This window comes from Odocoileus virginianus, chromosome 12 (genome assembly GCF_023699985.2).
Source record: "Odocoileus virginianus isolate 20LAN1187 ecotype Illinois chromosome 12, Ovbor_1.2, whole genome shotgun sequence".
Lineage (NCBI taxonomy): Eukaryota > Metazoa > Chordata > Mammalia > Artiodactyla > Cervidae > Odocoileus > Odocoileus virginianus.
The window spans coordinates 9431706-9448304 of record NC_069685.1 but is presented as its reverse complement, the minus strand read 5'-3'; the positions used below and the strand labels follow the sequence as shown (position 1 = coordinate 9448304).

Genomic DNA, 16599 nt, shown 5'->3' with positions numbered 1-16599 from the left:
AAAAATTTTTTTTCCATACAGGTCTTCCTTTACTACATTTACTCCTAGAGTTAGCAATATATTCCTATCTGGCTAATGTCAGCACAAATAGGTCTTATTTCTAAACAGACATGGTAATAAAAACTATTAGCTACAGTTTTGTACAAAATGTCATTCATTTTTGTTTTGGTTTTGTTTATGCACCCAGTTCTTGAAACCTTAGCAAACAAGCGTTGAAAACTTCACTATGACCATAGCCACATAACATACTTGTTTTTAACAGCTTCTAAGAAATATTTTTGTCCTAAAATGTTTTAGCATGAATACAGAACTTACTAGATTTTTAAAAATCTTTGCTTCATGTTAGCTGCACCTTCAATTTTGGGAATACACAGAGTCTAGCAGTGCTACATTACATATTAACAGTTCTTATTAAACTAATACGCACAGACCTTACCTCCTAAATTCATTCCAGCTTGAAGACACTTCTGAAGTCTGCAGGCAGGACAATTCTTTCGCCGAATCTTATCAATTATGCAGTCATTTCTTCCCGCACACAAATAGTTGTGTTGCCCTGAATAAAATAATAAAGAATAATTGTTAAAATAAAGACTACTATATTAATATAAAATACTAATATGTATGATCAGATAATGAAACATGCTCTTTCCTGCCTTAAAATCTCTTTGTCAAAAAAGTAGAAGAGAAACATGATCTGCGAATACTATAGGCACAGGAATGGTCAGCTGAATACAGCTGAGACTTTAGGTTGAAGATGATAAGCTTAAAACTATGTTTACTTCCAACAGGTTTCCAAAGAAATAGAGCTGCACTCCCCACTGTTTGAATTTATTGGCATGCGCCCTTTCAGGAGACGGTGCACATTTCATCTAGACATCACCCAGCACCAAACTAAACAAAGGCCTTGCTTCAGCTTTTTTAAAAAGTGTACTTTATTGAAGCATAGTTGATTTACAATGTTGTGTTAGTTTTAAGTGTACAGCAAAGTGATTCAGCTATAAATCTATATACATTCTTTTCACAATCTTTTCCATTATGGTTTATCACCGGATACTGAATACAGTTCTCTGCGCTATGCAGTAGACCTTGTTCATCCTTCCTACATACACTAGTTTACATCTGCTCATCCCAAACTCCCAGCTGCTGCTGCTCTTTAAGCTTCTCTGCCTGCTCCCATTGATACATGTCATTTCAATGGGAAGACTTTCAAATCATTTAACTAGAAATGTAGAACAATTTCATTTTGCAAGTCAAACTGGCACCAAAATAATTCAGATGTGGAATATGCTTGGAAAGTGGCATCTACTGGCAAAATGCTAAACTGTACCTTAGCTCTATTATTCATTTACATATCCAAATTAATATACAATATTTACTGAACCTCCACTAGAGATCAGCTCCGTTAGAGACAGCAATGAAAAAGACAGACAAAAGTCTCCACTCTTGTGACCTTTTAATGAAGGAAAGACAGTCAACAGACAAAGTAATTAGGTACAATGGTCAACTGCTGGACAGGAATAGGTGCTCAGGAGAAAAAATGAAGGCAAGGGCATAGAACGTGATGGAGGTGAGGAGGGTGATGACCTTTTAGAAAGAATGAAGGAAGAAGCCCGTTGGAGAACAACTTTAATATAAAGGTCTGAAGAAAAGGAAGGTGCTAACTGTGTGGACATCTTGGGGAGAAAATACAGTAGGGCAGAGGGAAAAGCAAATGAGGGTTGACAGGGGCGGAGGACACCTGGCATGTTTAAGGAACAGCCAAGTGTGAAAGGTGGAAAGAATCAGTGAACATTACAAGGGGATGAGGAACAAGAGCTAACCTCAGTCAGACCATGTAAGGCCTTATAAACCATGTTCAAGACGCTGACTCAGTGAGACGGGAAACCACTGGTTTCAAGGGCTCTGAGATGAGAAATGAGTTGGTGTGATTCATGTGTAATAGGATTGTTCTGGCCACTGTGTAAGGAACCAACTGAAATGGACTGACGACAGCATCAGAGGGACTGGGTAGCAGGCTGTCCCTGTATTTCAGGGGAAGATGATGGGGGAGTGGCGATGAGAAGTGGTCAGGTCCAAGATACACTCTGAAGGTAGAACTGCTAGAATCTGCTGAGAGATCTGAGAACAAGGGGATCTAAAGAAGCATTAAGATTCTTGGGCCGAACAAATAGAATAATGGAACTGCTGTAAATTAAAATGAGGCAGACAGTTAAGAGCCATGGCTTAGGGGGGATTACTCTGGCTTGGCCTTGGACATGCTAAGCTTGAGACACTGAGAGGTAGGTTAGTGGAAGTATGGGCGGGGTAGGGGGACAGTTAGATACAGAGAGCTGGAGCTCGGCAGAGGTCTGGGCTGGAGATGTAATCAGCCTGTGGTCATTATTCTAAGCCATGAGACTGGATGAGATCATATGGAGACTGGAAAGGGAAGAGGTGTGAGGACTGAGTCATGGGGCTCTGAAAACATGCAGACTAAGCAAACGGAGTCTCACTGATGACTGTAAAGCAAGAAACAGGCTCCAAAACCCCCCTTCAACCCAGTACCATCACATTCCCTTGGCTGATAACTACTAAGTAAATTACAGGAAGTACTCAATAGATATAATGTGTATTGCTAATGGTATTAAAATAATCCAGAGCTCATTCTCAGTAACATTATGGTAAATTTTAGTAATGATGATCACAATAAAAGAACAGTAATAGAATAGGGAAATCTATCAAAGGGAAGAAATGAAGCTCCATCATTACAATAATCTAATGACTTCTTAAAAAAATGAAAGACTCTTAGTCACTATAGGTAGGTGTAGGTAATTACACAAAGGCAATCAATACCTACAGGAAAGACTAGAACCAATTAATATGACATTTCACAATGCTGCACAATATCTTAAGAAGTTACCAAAAAAATAAAATTTTAAGGCCCATTATAGCACCATTTTATCTGTCGTACAACAACCCTAGGACATAGGTAAGGCAGTTATTACTACTATTGTTCACAAGAAGAAATTCATGCTAGAACTGATCAGGTGACCTCCCCAAAAGGTGGAATTGGAAGCAGAATTCAGACAATGCTGCTGTGTCCCAAGGGCAGAGTCTTTTCTAAATGTCTATTTTGAAATATAACTTACTGGTGGTCCAATAGGATGCTGAAAGCTCTTTGGAAAAAATAAGCAAAGGAACATTATTTGAATGAGGCATACTTTACTTTATCACCCAGTAAATCCACTGGCAATCAGCATATGTGCCTTTTTTCATGGTGTGAAATTAAAGACATTCAGAAATTTCATCTCTAATATACATTGAATTGAGTAAACTTCAATGTCCAAAGAAATAACTAAATGTAACTTTGGTTTCAATTCAACATTACTTATTGGGAACCTATTATGTGTGCAAGGCCATAAAATATTTGCATAAGGGGCTGGGGTGGTATATGGTTCCTTCTATTTCTGAAAATCCATGATAAAATATGACAAAGTCTCTTAGCTGTAAGCATACAATAATGCACAGGAAATGGCCACTGTCCAACGCATACACACTGGAAAACTTCTCTTTCTGGGTGTTCAAAAACAGACTTGTAAGAGTTAGGATTGTACTATGGGGATTTCTTTTTAATGAACACCTTTAAAAAATTCATGTCACTGTAAGAGCTGCAAAAAAAAAGTCCTTCCACATACACTGAATTATTGCATCTGGTTTCTACTGACTGGTCTGAAATTGGTAACAATCACCAATTCATCTCCCATCCAAACAGGATGGGAGAGTTTAAAGGCCAGTGGGGATGTCACAGTAGTTATATCTGTCATTTATATTTTTAAATCTGTAAACATGAAAGATTTGAATCACACCTACACAAATAGGCAATATGTGCCCCATCCATTAGTCTATACTGATAAAATAAACAACCAAAAAACCACAATGAAAATAAGAGAATGCAATTAGAAGACTTTAAAAACTTTTGATCATGTCTTTTAAAAGACACTGTGCTCTCCTGGTATAAAAATTGCTAATGCAGAATAAGTCATAACCCAGGCTTTCAAAAGTAAGTAATTTTCTACTACAATGTTAACATAGGCCAGACAGTAGAGGCTTTGAATGACAAGTTGAGAAACTCATTTTATTCAGCAGGTGATGAGATTCTTGCTTACAGGATGTGAAGTCCAGAGCTGTATTTTAGAAACGTTAATCTGAAGGTTATGTCTTAAGGAGGTAGAATGGTAGTAGTAGACACTACTATTTTCAACTGAAGGTTCTCTGAGATGGCCCCTATGCAAGTTAATAGCTCTATTTTAGTCAGAATATATAGCCGCAGGAATAATCCCATGGATAAAAAATGTTAGTGGTAAAGGAAACAAAGATTTCTCATTCCACTTATATGTGCATTAGGGGAAGAATTTCAGTTTTAGTAGTAGAATAACCTGAATCAGATAAACCTCCTATCGAGACAATTATAACTGTCCACAAAAGGGGAGAGAAAAGACGTGAAGGCGCAGTGGAGCAACCAAAAGCAAGCAGAAGCTGGAAGACTGTAGAACAGAGAACACCAGAGACTGACTCACGTTTGAGTGGATTTTCTTCCTGAGGGTCTTGGACTCATGTCCTTCAAGGGAGGCTAAATGGAAACCAAGCAAAATCCTAAGTCCTAATTGCCAGAGAAGGCAGAGAACAGGCTTTGGGACGTTGTAAATGTGTGCATGCTTGCTCAGTTGCTTCAGTCATGTCTGACTGTTGCAACCCCATGGACTGTAGCCCGCCAGGCTCCTCTGTCCATGGGATTTCCCAGGCAAGAATACTGGAGTGGGTTGCCATTTCCTCCTCCAGGGATCTTCCTGACCCAGGGATCAAACCCGCATCTCCTGCGTCTCCTGAATTACAGGCAGACTCTTCACTGCCGAGTCACCAGGGAAGCCCCTTTGGGACTTTGCTGCTAAGTCGCTTCAGTCGTGTCCGACTCTGTGCGACCCCTAGACGGCAGCCCACCAGGCTCCGCAATCCCTGGGATCCTCCAGGCAAGAACACTGGAGTGGGTTGCTATTTCCTTCTCCAGTGCGTGAAAGTGAAGTCGCTCAGTCGTGTCCGACTCTTCGCGACCACATGGACTACTGCCCACCAGGCTCCTCCGTCCATGGGATTTTCCAGCAAGAGTACTGGAGTGGGCTGCCATTGGACTTTAGGAACAGTTAAAACTGGACAAGGGCTCAGTGGTGAACAATCTGCTTGCCAGAATTTAATGCTTGAAACAGTTGAGCAGGGTATTTTAGCTACTATCAGTCACAAGGAGAAAGAGTTTGAATCTCGCTAAATTAGAAGGATTCAATCTTTCCATTTCCTTAAGCTTTCCATTGAAATTTTAGAAGGTCCCTGCCTTAGGAGGAAATAATGTATCCCAGGATTAAGGCATTAATTTTAGGGCTAAAGGTATTAAAAAAAACCGATCATCCCCCAAAAAAGCATACAGCAAAGGCCTTGTAAGTTCAAAATGATCTGTCAGTAATTTGACTACTAGAATAAAACTCAATATTCTTCAGAGAAATATAACAGAACCTGGAGTCTCCAGAATGTCTAGAATACAATAATAATTACTAGAAAAATACAAACCAGAGTCAAAAGAAAACTGAGTCAGTAGAAACAGACTCACAGATGGTCCAGAGTATGAAACTGGCAGATAAGGATTTTTAAATGGGTATTTTAGACAACACAAGAAAATATGAAAAAAAGAAAAGAAAGAAATGGAAACTCTCAGAAGAGATTTGGAACCTATAAAAACAAATTGAAATCAAACAACTATAAAATATACTATTGAGGACAAAACATTTTGGGTTGAAATTAACAATATATTGGACACAAAAATCAGTGAAATTAAAGAAACATAAATAGAGTCATAAAAATTAAAGCACAAAGAAAAAAGAATTAAAAGATAAAAGAACAAGGTACTTGTGGCCTATATGGTAGCATTAAGTAATTTAACATACTTGTAGTAGGAGTCCCAGAAAGAATGGAGAGAATAGGTCAGAAAATAATATACAGAAATTTCCAAATTGACTAAAATAATTTTAGCAAATGCCCCAAGAGATAAATACAAAGAAAACCACTAAGGTACAACATAGTTAAATTGGTGAAAAACAAATATTTAAAAATTTTAAAAGCAGCCAGAACAAGGCAAAACAAACAAACAATTACAGTATGTAAAGGAGAATAAAGGAAAGAGTAAAAACTGATTCTTTATAGCAATCAAGGCCAGATAACAACATACAATTATTTTTAAATTCAGCAGCACCAGTGAAAACATTCCTGGAAATGAAGGTAAAAGAAAGACATTTTTGGATAAATTAAAGTTAAGAGAATTGGCTGGTAATAGAATCACATTATAAGAAACAAAAAAGAAAGTTATATGCTAAAGGGAAATGATATTAGAGAGAAATCTGAAATCTGGAGGTACAGAAAAGAACTAGAAATGACACACAGCTAAATTTTAGAGAAATTTTCTTTCTTTTCTTAAATTCAAAAGTCAAATGACTGTTTAAAACAAAGTAAATGTGTATTATGGGATTTATAAAATATATATAAGTAAAATATCTAAAAGCATAGCACAAAGTATAGGAAAAGATTTAAATGAAATTTTACAGCTTTAAGTTTCTTACACTGTACTTGAAATGGCATAAATTATGCAGGGTAGACAATCATAAGCTAAGAGTACATCTTGTAATCCCTCAAGCAATGATTTTCTTGCCCTGGGCAAGCAGCAGCAACATTACCTAATAATTTATCAGAAATTAAAATCCATAAAACCAATTTTAGACCTGCTAGTTCAGAAATTTTGGAGTGGGACCTAGAAATCTGTGTTTTATATAACCCTTCATGTGATTCTGATGTATATTAATGTTTGAGAAATACTACCATGAGCAGCCAGTAGAATAAAAACACCAAGTGTAGTTTAAGGGACAATAAAGATATAAAATGGCATACTCAGTCCAGGAAGGACAGAAAAGAAAAAAAGAGGAACAAGTAAAGGAGGAAGCAGAAAGCAAACACTAGGATCAGAGAGAGAAGTTCAAGTACAGAAACAGTTATACTAAATGTAAACGGTTCAAACACTCCAGTTAAAAGTCAAAGATGGGAGACTGAATTTTTAAAAAAGACAGTACTTAAGTGTGTGTTATGATGATGCATTTTAAATAGAAAGGTACATATAGGGTGAATGTTAAAAAATGGAAAATACATTTACAATGAAAAAAATGTAAGCATAAGAAAGCTGATGTGGCTACATTAAAGTCAGACAAAGTAGACTTCAAGAGAAAAGAATCACAAAAGATGAAAACTACCACTCATAGTTGTTAAGCTGGGATATAAGCAGCCCTAATATCAACTCACTTAACAACAGAGTTTCAAAATTCATCAGGTGAAAATTGTCAGGATTAAGGCAAATAAACGTTAGTCCAAAATCATAGTTGGAGGTTTAAAAACCTTTCTCTCAGCAATTGATAGAATAACCACTATGTAGAAAATTAGTGAGGATACAGGAGATTTTCAAACATCTTGGATCACTTAACACTTAGATCCCATAACCGAATAATACACATGTTCTTTTCAAGCACACATGAAGTATTCACTGAGACAGACATATTCTGAGTTATAAAACAAATCTAAAATTCTGAAAGGATTGAAATCATGTACAATATATTCGCTGGCCACAAAGGAGCTAAATCAGAAATCAAACAACAAAATGATACATAGACAAGTCCCATACTTGATAATTAAGCAACATACTTCAAAAAATTTATGGGTCAATGAAGAAATCAGGAGGGAAATTAGTAAAGATTTCAAACAGAATGATAACAAAAACATCATAAAACTTATTAAATACATTTAAGCAGTCCTTGTAGAATTTTTAGCTTCATATACTTAGATTAGGAAAAGGAGAAGGGTTTAAAATTGATGATTGAAGATTCTTGCTTAAAAAACTAGAAAAAATAAAAACTAAAAGCAAATCAAACAGAAGGAGTGAAATTATAGTGTAGAAATCAATGAAAAAGAAAAAAAGCAACAGAGGAAAAAACACCGCTAAAAGTTGGGTTTTCGTATAGGTTAATGAGGTATCAGCAGACAGGCTGGGAATTATGTTCCAGGTGCACTCACCCTGGGCCCCAGGCTGATGGGAACAGGTACTGCAGTGAATGCTGCTGGGAATCAGGGCAGAGCAGCTGTGGAGTCTGACTTAGGAAACCCACCGCTCCAGCCTAGAGTGGGCAACTCACTCTTCACTGCTCAGATTTAGTCCAATGACCCCATTCAAGCACAAGGGAGACTAGAATTTTAAGCTTACCCCTTGTCAGAACACAAAGAGCTGGAAATAAATGAGGAACCTCATTGAAGACTACCTCCATAAAGGGAGATGTGAACATAAGATTCAACCTTCATATTACTTCCTCTCAGAAGTATTAAACTACTTACATTATTGTTTTTTGGGGGACAAATTTTAATGGATGAAGGTGAGGGCCCTTTCTATACATAGCTAAAATTTTCAAAATATTATTGAGAAGCTACCAGCAACTAATGTATTTTTTAAGAAAGAAATCAACATCTCTGGCTATTTTAATAAAGAATATAATCCACTTATATGCAGAGTACATTATGAGAAATGCTGGGCTGGCAGAAGCACAAGCTGGAATCAAGACTGCTGGGAGAAATATCAATAACCTCAGATATGCAGATGACACCACCCTTATGGCAGAAAGTGAAGAAGAACTAAGGAGCCTCTTGATGAAAGTGAAAGAGGAGAGTGAAAAAGTTGGCTTAAAGCTCAACATTCAGAAAACTAAGATCATGGCATGCGGTCCCATCACTTCATGGCAAATAGATGAGGAAACAGTGGAAACAGTGGCTGACTTTTTCTGGGATCCAAAATCACTGTAGATGGTGATTGCAGCCATGAAATTAAAAGATACTTACTCCTTGGGAAGAAAGTTATGACCAACCTAGACAGCATATTGAAAAGCAAAGACGTTACTTTGCCAACAAAGGTCTGTCTAGTCAAGGCTATGGTTTTTCCAGTGGTCACGTATGGATGCAAGAGTTGGACTGTAAAGAAAGCTGAGCACCAAAGAATTGATGCTTTTGAACTGTCGTGTCGGAGAAGACGCTTGAGAGTCCCTCGGACTGCAAGGAGATCCAACCAGTCCATCCTAAAGGAAATCAGGCCTGAATATTCACTGGAAGGACTGATGCTGAAGCTGAAACTCTAATACTTTGGGCACCTGATGTGAAGAGTTGACTCATTTGAAAAGACCCTGATGCTGGGAGGGATTGGGGGCAGGAGGAGAAGGAGACGACAGAGGATGAGATGGTTGGATGGCATCACCGACTCAATGGACATGAGTTTGGGTGGACTCCGGGAGTTGGTGAAGAACAGGGAGGCCTGGCGTTCGGCGGTTCATGGGGTCGCAAAGAGTCAGACACAACTGAGCGACTGAACTGAACTGATAATCCAGTGACCACTCCATCCCCAAGTCCCGAAATCCACAACCTATTTTGTCAAAGTCAGTACCCTAATATGCAAACATACTCAAGAGTCTGTACCCCCAAAAATGGAAGCTAAATAAGTTAAAAGCTTAGCAGGGATCATTTTTCCTCATAAAAATTTAGAGAAAGTTTGGTCTAGCTACCTGGTAGCAAGCACTGTAATAGATACTCCAAAGGGAAAAAAAACGCACAATTTTCACAACATGGAGAGAAATAAAAGCTTACAATAAATGGGATATGATTGAAAAATTCCAAAATATTCCTTTAAAGTAAAACTTTTACACCAATGGGCTAAGCATCCATCCGCAGGCACTAAGGCACTCTACGAGAAACACTATGGAGTATTAGTCTACATACTAATTGAGAAAGTAGAGATACGGTACAAACAGTACCCCGCTTGACAAACAGAACTTTTACATTCACTTGGAATGTTGTACATAGACACACACCTGCAGTAATGAATGTTCACACAAGACCTACTGGCTTATAATGCACTGGTTTACAAAAGACCCATATAATACACAAATCATTTCTGTCCCGTCTCTAGCACCATACCTTTCACACATAACAGTTTAGAGGGGAAGTGTAGACTTCCCCTCGGCACACAGAAGAGTTTAGAAAAATACCTCTGAGGGCTTGCAAGAAGGCAGGAGAGGGTTCTGTGAAAGGCAGAAACAGCTTAAAGCAGGGTCAGAATCCCAAGCCAGATACATGTGCCTTCCTGGTGTCCTAAGTCTGAAATACCGTCCCTGTAAGGCTCACATCACCCTCCACTGACATCGGTTAGGTTGCCTTAAATTACCACTGCAGTCATTTAGATGTAAAAGCATCTTGTTTAAGAAAAGGCTTGGGATGCAGCTTCGGCTCTCTGAGCACTGTATGAGTCTGGAAGATGCTGGACAAGATGGTGCTCAGAGTACTCTGCTGCTGTCGAACATCTCTCCATGGCAGGACAGCTGAGCCAAGTTAGTTTGTGGAAAGCAGCAGCGGGCTGAGGCGATGTGGCTCGGAAGTTGGGGTAGTTCACCCCATGTTCCCAGCCCCGGTGACCCGCACAGCCCTGCAAAAGCCGTGGGGGTGGGGTACGGGGAATACCTTTCTCAGGATATGGCTTTTTAGCCAGAAGATTTGGGGATACTTGGAGGGTCTGCTAAAATGAGCCTCAGAAGGAAAATCAGTTCTCTAACCTGTGACCTTTTGACATGAATATTCCTTTTGTTTATTTTTCAAAGAAACGATTTTGAAGTTTCTAAATCTCAGTTTTGATAATTTAAGAATATTTTCTTTCTTTTGTAAATGAACATATTGCGAATGTGGTTTCTTAGAGGCCAGAAGGATAGAAGTTTACTTTCGTATTTTCCTGTAAGTAAGAGGGCTTATTTATTTTGAATAAAGAGTGATTATTTAATTTCAAAAAAAAAAGAAAGAAAGAAATTCTGTCCAGCAGGGCTCAGGGAGCTTCAGCCACTCATCTGTCTGTGTACCAGTCCAAGGTACCTCCTGCCTGAGGGAGTGGTTACTTTTAGGAGGAAAGGAAGCCGTTCTCAAAAATAGAAAGCTGCCAAGGTTAAGAGTAAATTTGGATGCAGCACCAGGAAGATTAGTTAGTACAGCATTAATTTATAGGGAAACAAGTACTCATGTCAAAGGGGAAATACTTACAGACTTAAAAAACCAAAATTCAAAACAACCAGAGTTGAGTTCAAAAATTTAAAAAAGTATCAATTTTCCTGTTTTTTTTTTAAACTATGTCACTGCTTTTAATTATAGAATAATTCTTTTTTTCAACAATGATATTGCTTTTAACATTGTTTAAATTTTATTCTTTAAAAAGCTACCGAACCCAATACAGTGTCTTTTAAAACTGTCAATTACTTTGAAATCAAGAACCAAATTTTTGTTACACTTGGGCTGATCCTCTATGAGAAAATACAGATTGTATAACACAGGGATCTTACCTCAAAACATCAATAATGCTAGAATGGAAAAGGTGGAAACATGGAAGGCAGCAAGGAAAAGACAGAGGGGAAAGAGCATGACTTTGTAACCAGATACACCTGGGTACCAATCCTACCTCAGTCAATAGGGAACTATGAGCTTCTTCGCCAAAAATAGTTGAATGGCTCTGAACCTCAGTTTCCTGAGGTTCATTGCCCATTCCTATGAAATGGGCAAAGTAATGCCTACTTTGTAGGTTGTTGTGCTAAGCCACTCATTTGTTTTTGTTTTTTTTTTTTTCCATTTATTTTTATTAGTTGGAGGCTAATTACTTTACATCATTGCAGTGGTTTTTGTCATACATTGAAATGAATTAGCCATGGATTTACATGTATTCCCCATCCCAGTCCCCCCTCCCACCTCCCTCTCCACCCGATCCCTCTGGGTCTTCCCAGTGCACCAGGCCCGAGCACTTGTCTCATGCATCCAGCCTGGGCTGGTGATCTGTTTCACCCTAGATAATATACATGTTTCGATGCTGTTCTCTTGAAACATCCCACCCTCGCCTTCTCCCAGAGTCCACAAGTCTGTTCTATACATCTGAGTCTCTTTTTCTGTTTTGCATATAGGGTTATCACTACCATCTTTCTAAATTCCATATATATGTGTTAGTATACTGTAATGGTCTTTATCTTTCTGGCTTACTTCGCTCTGTATAATGGGCTCCAGTTTCATCCATCTCATTAGAACTGATTCAAATGAATTCTTTTTAATGGCTGAGTAATATTCCATGGTGTATATGTACCACAGCTTCCTCATCCATTCGTCTGCTGATGGGCATCTAGGTTGCTTCCATGTCCTGGCTATTATAAACAGTGCTGCGATGAACATCGGGGTGCACGTGTCTCTTTCAGATCTGGTTTCCTCAGTGTGTATGCCCAGAAGTGGGATTGCTGGGTCATATGGCAGTTCTATTTCCAGCTTTTTAAGAAATCTCCACACTGTTTTCCATAGTGGCTGTACTAGTTTGCATTCCCACCAACAGTGTAAGAGGGTTCCCTTTTCTCCACACCCTCTCCAGCATTTATTGCTTGTAGACTTTTGGATAGCAGCCATCCTGACTGGTGTATAATGGTACCTCACTGTGGTTTTGATTTGCATTTCTCTGATAATGAGTGATGTTGAGCATCTTTTCATGTGTTTTTTTGCCATCTGTATGTCTTCCTTGGAGAAATGTCTGTTTAGTTCTTTGGCCCATTTTTTGATTGGGTCATTTATTTTTCTGGAGTTGAGCTGCAGGAGTTGCTTGTATATTTTTGAGATTAATCCTTTGTCTGTTGCTTCGTTTGCTATTATTTTCTCCCAATCTGAGGGCTGTCTTTTCACCTCGCTTATAGTTTCCTTTGTTTTGCAAAAGCTTTTAAGTTTCATTAGGTCCCATTTGTTTATTTTTGCTTTTGTTTCTAAAATTCTGGGATGTGGGTCATAGAGGATCCTGCTGTGATTTATGTCGGAGAGTGTTTTGCCTATGTTCTCCTCTAGGAGTTTTATAGTTTGTGGTCTTACATTTAGATCTTTAATCCATTTTGAGTTTATTTTCATGTATGGTGTTAGAAGGTGTTCTAGTTTCATTCTTTTACAGGTGGTTGACCAGTTTTCCCAGCACCACTTGTTAAAGAGGTTGTCTTTTTTCCATTGTATATCCTTGCCTCCTTTGTCGAAGATAAGGTGACCATAGGTTCGTGGATTTATCTCTGGGCTTTCTATTCTGTTCCATTGATCTATATTTCTGTCTTTGTGCCAGTACCATACTGTCTTGATGACTGTGGCTTTGTAGTATAGTCTGAAGTCAGGCAGGTTGATTCCTCCAGTTCCATTCTTCTTTCTCAAGGTTACTTTGTAAGCCACTCATTTGTATCCAATTCTTTTGCAACCTCATGGACTGTGACAGCCCATTAGACTCCTCTGCCCACAGAATTCTCCAGGTAAGAATACTAGAGTAGGCTGCCATTTCCTCCTCCAGGCGACCTCCTGACCCACAGATCAAACCCGTGTCTGTCACCTCTCCAGCAGTGGCAGGCAGGTTCTTGACCACTAGCACCACCTGGGAAGCCCTACTAGGTTGTTAGATGGATTCAAATTAATATATATAAACAAGAAGTGCAATGCCTGGCCTGAGGTAAGGACTTAGAGTAAAAAGGTGATAGCTATCATCCATCATTCACTTGGTTAGCTCAGTCTTTCAAAAAAAAAATAAATAAAATGGCATGAGAAAATCCAAAGAACACACACAGTCAAATCTTAATTAAATATAAGTAAGTAAAGAATTTCCTGTTGGAGCAAATATGACCACTGAATTAGGAAGGCTTCTAGATGAAAAGTGTCCACTTGAGACAGGACAAATATTGCTCAGTTCTGATCTCATCTTCAAGCCTTAACGTTTTCTACAGGCTGGTAAGGATGTGAGAATGGAGAACTATATCCTTTAAGATCAGCATAGGACAAAAAGCCGGGACTCTCTGAGCTGTTTGCAACTCAGCTAAGAATTCTCGAGCAATGCCCCAAACTATAACAGCTGTGTAAGATGCAGGAAAGTTATAACTCCCTGGAATTATTGTTCCTCATCTGCCCTGCCTGTTTTCTGTTATAACTTAATAGCCAAACTCAGTAGGCACACATGTTCGGGGGCAGACAAAAGGTGAATCTGGGAGACTGAACTCCATTCTGCCTGGTAAGGATAGCAGAGACTTAGCAGTAAGCAAACAGAACAGACAACTCTCTGGTTCAGTTCAGTTCAGTTCAGTCGCTCAGTCGTGTCCGACTCTTTGCAGCCCCACGGACTGCGGCATGCCCTGTCCATCACCAACTCCCGGAGTCTGCTCAGACTCATGTCTATTGAGTCGGTCATGCCATCCAACCATCTCATCCTCTGTCGTCTCCTTCTCCTCCTGCCCTCAATCTTTCCCAGCATCAGGGTCTTTTCAAATGAGTAAGCTCTTCACATTAGGTGGCCAAAGTATTGGAGTTTAAGCTTCAGCATCAGTCCTTCCAATGAATATTCAGGACTGATTTCTTTTAGGATGGACTGGTTGGATCTCCTTGCTGTCAAAGACTCTCAAGAGTCTTCTCCAACACCACAGTTCAAAAGCATCAATTCTTTGGCACTCAGCTTTCTTTATAGTCCAACGCTCACATCCATACATGACCACTGGAAAACCCATGGCCTTGCCTAGATGGACCTTTATTGGCAAAGTAATGTCTCTGCTTTTTAATGTGCTGTCTAGGTTGGTCATAACTTTCCTTACAAGGGGTAAGCGTCTTTTAATTTCATGGCTACAGTCACCATGCAGTGATTTTGGAGCCCAAAAAAATAAAGACCCTTGCAAAGAACAAGAAGAGGTTCTGGGATTGATTGGTTGATCGATTTTATTGGAGTAGAGTTGATTTCCAATGTTGTGTTGATTTCAGGTATACAGCAAAATGATTCAGTTATACATACATATATTCATTTTTTTTTAGATTCTTTCCCCTTGTAGGTTATTGCAAAATATTGGGTATAGTTCCCTGTGCTATAGAGTAGGTCCTTGTTAGTTATCTGCTTTATACACAGTAGTGTGTATATGTTAATCCGAAACTCCCCTTTGGAGACCATAAGTTTGTTTTTATGTCTGTGATTTAAAATGAGTTCCCAGACCATGATTTAATTCCATTCAGCAAAGATATTTAAACCAAGATATAAAGAAGCAACACATGGTCCATTTCTTCCAAGACCGTTCTTTCTAAAGGCTGGGAAAATTTAAATGATTAAGAGACATCATATGGTACTCTTGTGACTTTAAAGGCAGAAAGATTATACCTGAATGGGGAGATAGGAAGGTTTATAGAAGGAGAAAGCATCTGACATAAGCCTTGAAGAATGTTGTGGATTTGAAACATGGAGAGGACATAGAGGCATCCCCAGCGAAGGACGGACAGAGGGAAGGGCAGAGACTCAGCTCCACATGCAGCGAGCAGCTGCTCTGGGGGTGGACGCCCAGGAGGCCAGGGGTTGAGAGGAGCCAGTGGCATCTACACACGCCGGTGGCAGGAGGACGACCCGGGCCTACCGGTGCCCCTCGGGCTCCTGAGCCCTCTCTTCCCTTCTGGGGTTCAGACCCACACAAGCGCCTACCTGTGGGACACCACGCCCGCACGCCTGACACTTGAAGCTTAACAACCCGACCACTCAACAGCCCCCTTCCAGCCTCCTCAAATCCTTATCTTAAAGCTACAACCAGTGGTCACAATCAGGAGCCGCCTGGCTTACACCCCACTCCCTGAAACCCTCACAAGATCCCCGTGACCCTTCCCTCAAGCTTTCCTTGAATCCTCTCCACGTTCACCAGGACCTTCGCCCCTTCTCTCAGGCTCTTCTGGTTACACTTCTGGAGTTTGGATGCTTGCTTACTATTTGTATGACCTCAGACAAGTGACTCAACCTTTCTGTCCATCAGTTTCCTCCTTTGTTAAATGGGAATCATCCAGGTGTCTATCTCATGAGTTCCCCCGAAGATGAGTACACCACCCGTGGCGCTGGGAATGGTCACGGGCCTCCGGTAAGGATGCAATGACTGGTGGGAGCTGTTCAGGTCAGTCGCTCCGTCGGGTCTGACTATGCGACCCCATGAATCGCAGCATGCCAGGCCTCCCTGTCCATCACCAACTCCCGGAGTTTGCTCAAACTCATGTCCATTGAGTCGGTGATGCCATCCAACCATCTCATCCTCTGTCGTCTCCTTCTCCTCCTGCCCCCAATCCCTCCCAGCATCAGGGTCTTTTCCAATGAGTCAACTCTTCACATGAGGTGCCCAAAGTATTGGAGTTTCAGCTTCAACATCAGTCTTTCCAATGAACACCCAGGACTGATCTCCTTTAGGAAGGACTGGTTGGATCTCCTTGCAGTCCAAGGGGCTCTCAAGAGTCTTCTCCAACACCACAGTTCAAAAGCATCAATTCTTTGGCACTCAGCTTTCTTTATAGTCCAACTCTCACATCCACACATGACTACTGGAAAAACCATAGCCTTGACTGGACGGACCTTTGTTGGCAAAGTAATGTCTCTTCTTTTTAATATGTTATCTAGGTTGGTCATAGTTGTTATCACTG

The 16599-nt window shown here is 39.8% G+C and overlaps 1 protein-coding gene across 3 annotated transcripts in view; it reads right to left on the bottom strand.

Moving 5' to 3' along the window:
- NR3C2 (nuclear receptor subfamily 3 group C member 2) overlaps window positions 1–16599 on the bottom strand; it is a 424004-nt gene that overhangs the window by 140006 nt on the left and 267399 nt on the right. For all 3 annotated transcript variants that reach the window (XM_070474780.1, XM_070474779.1, XM_020873208.2), the window contains exon 4: window positions 437–553. In XM_070474780.1, coding sequence (XP_070330881.1) covers window positions 437–553 — 117 coding nt within the window. The remainder of the gene's footprint in view (window positions 1–436; window positions 554–16599) is intronic.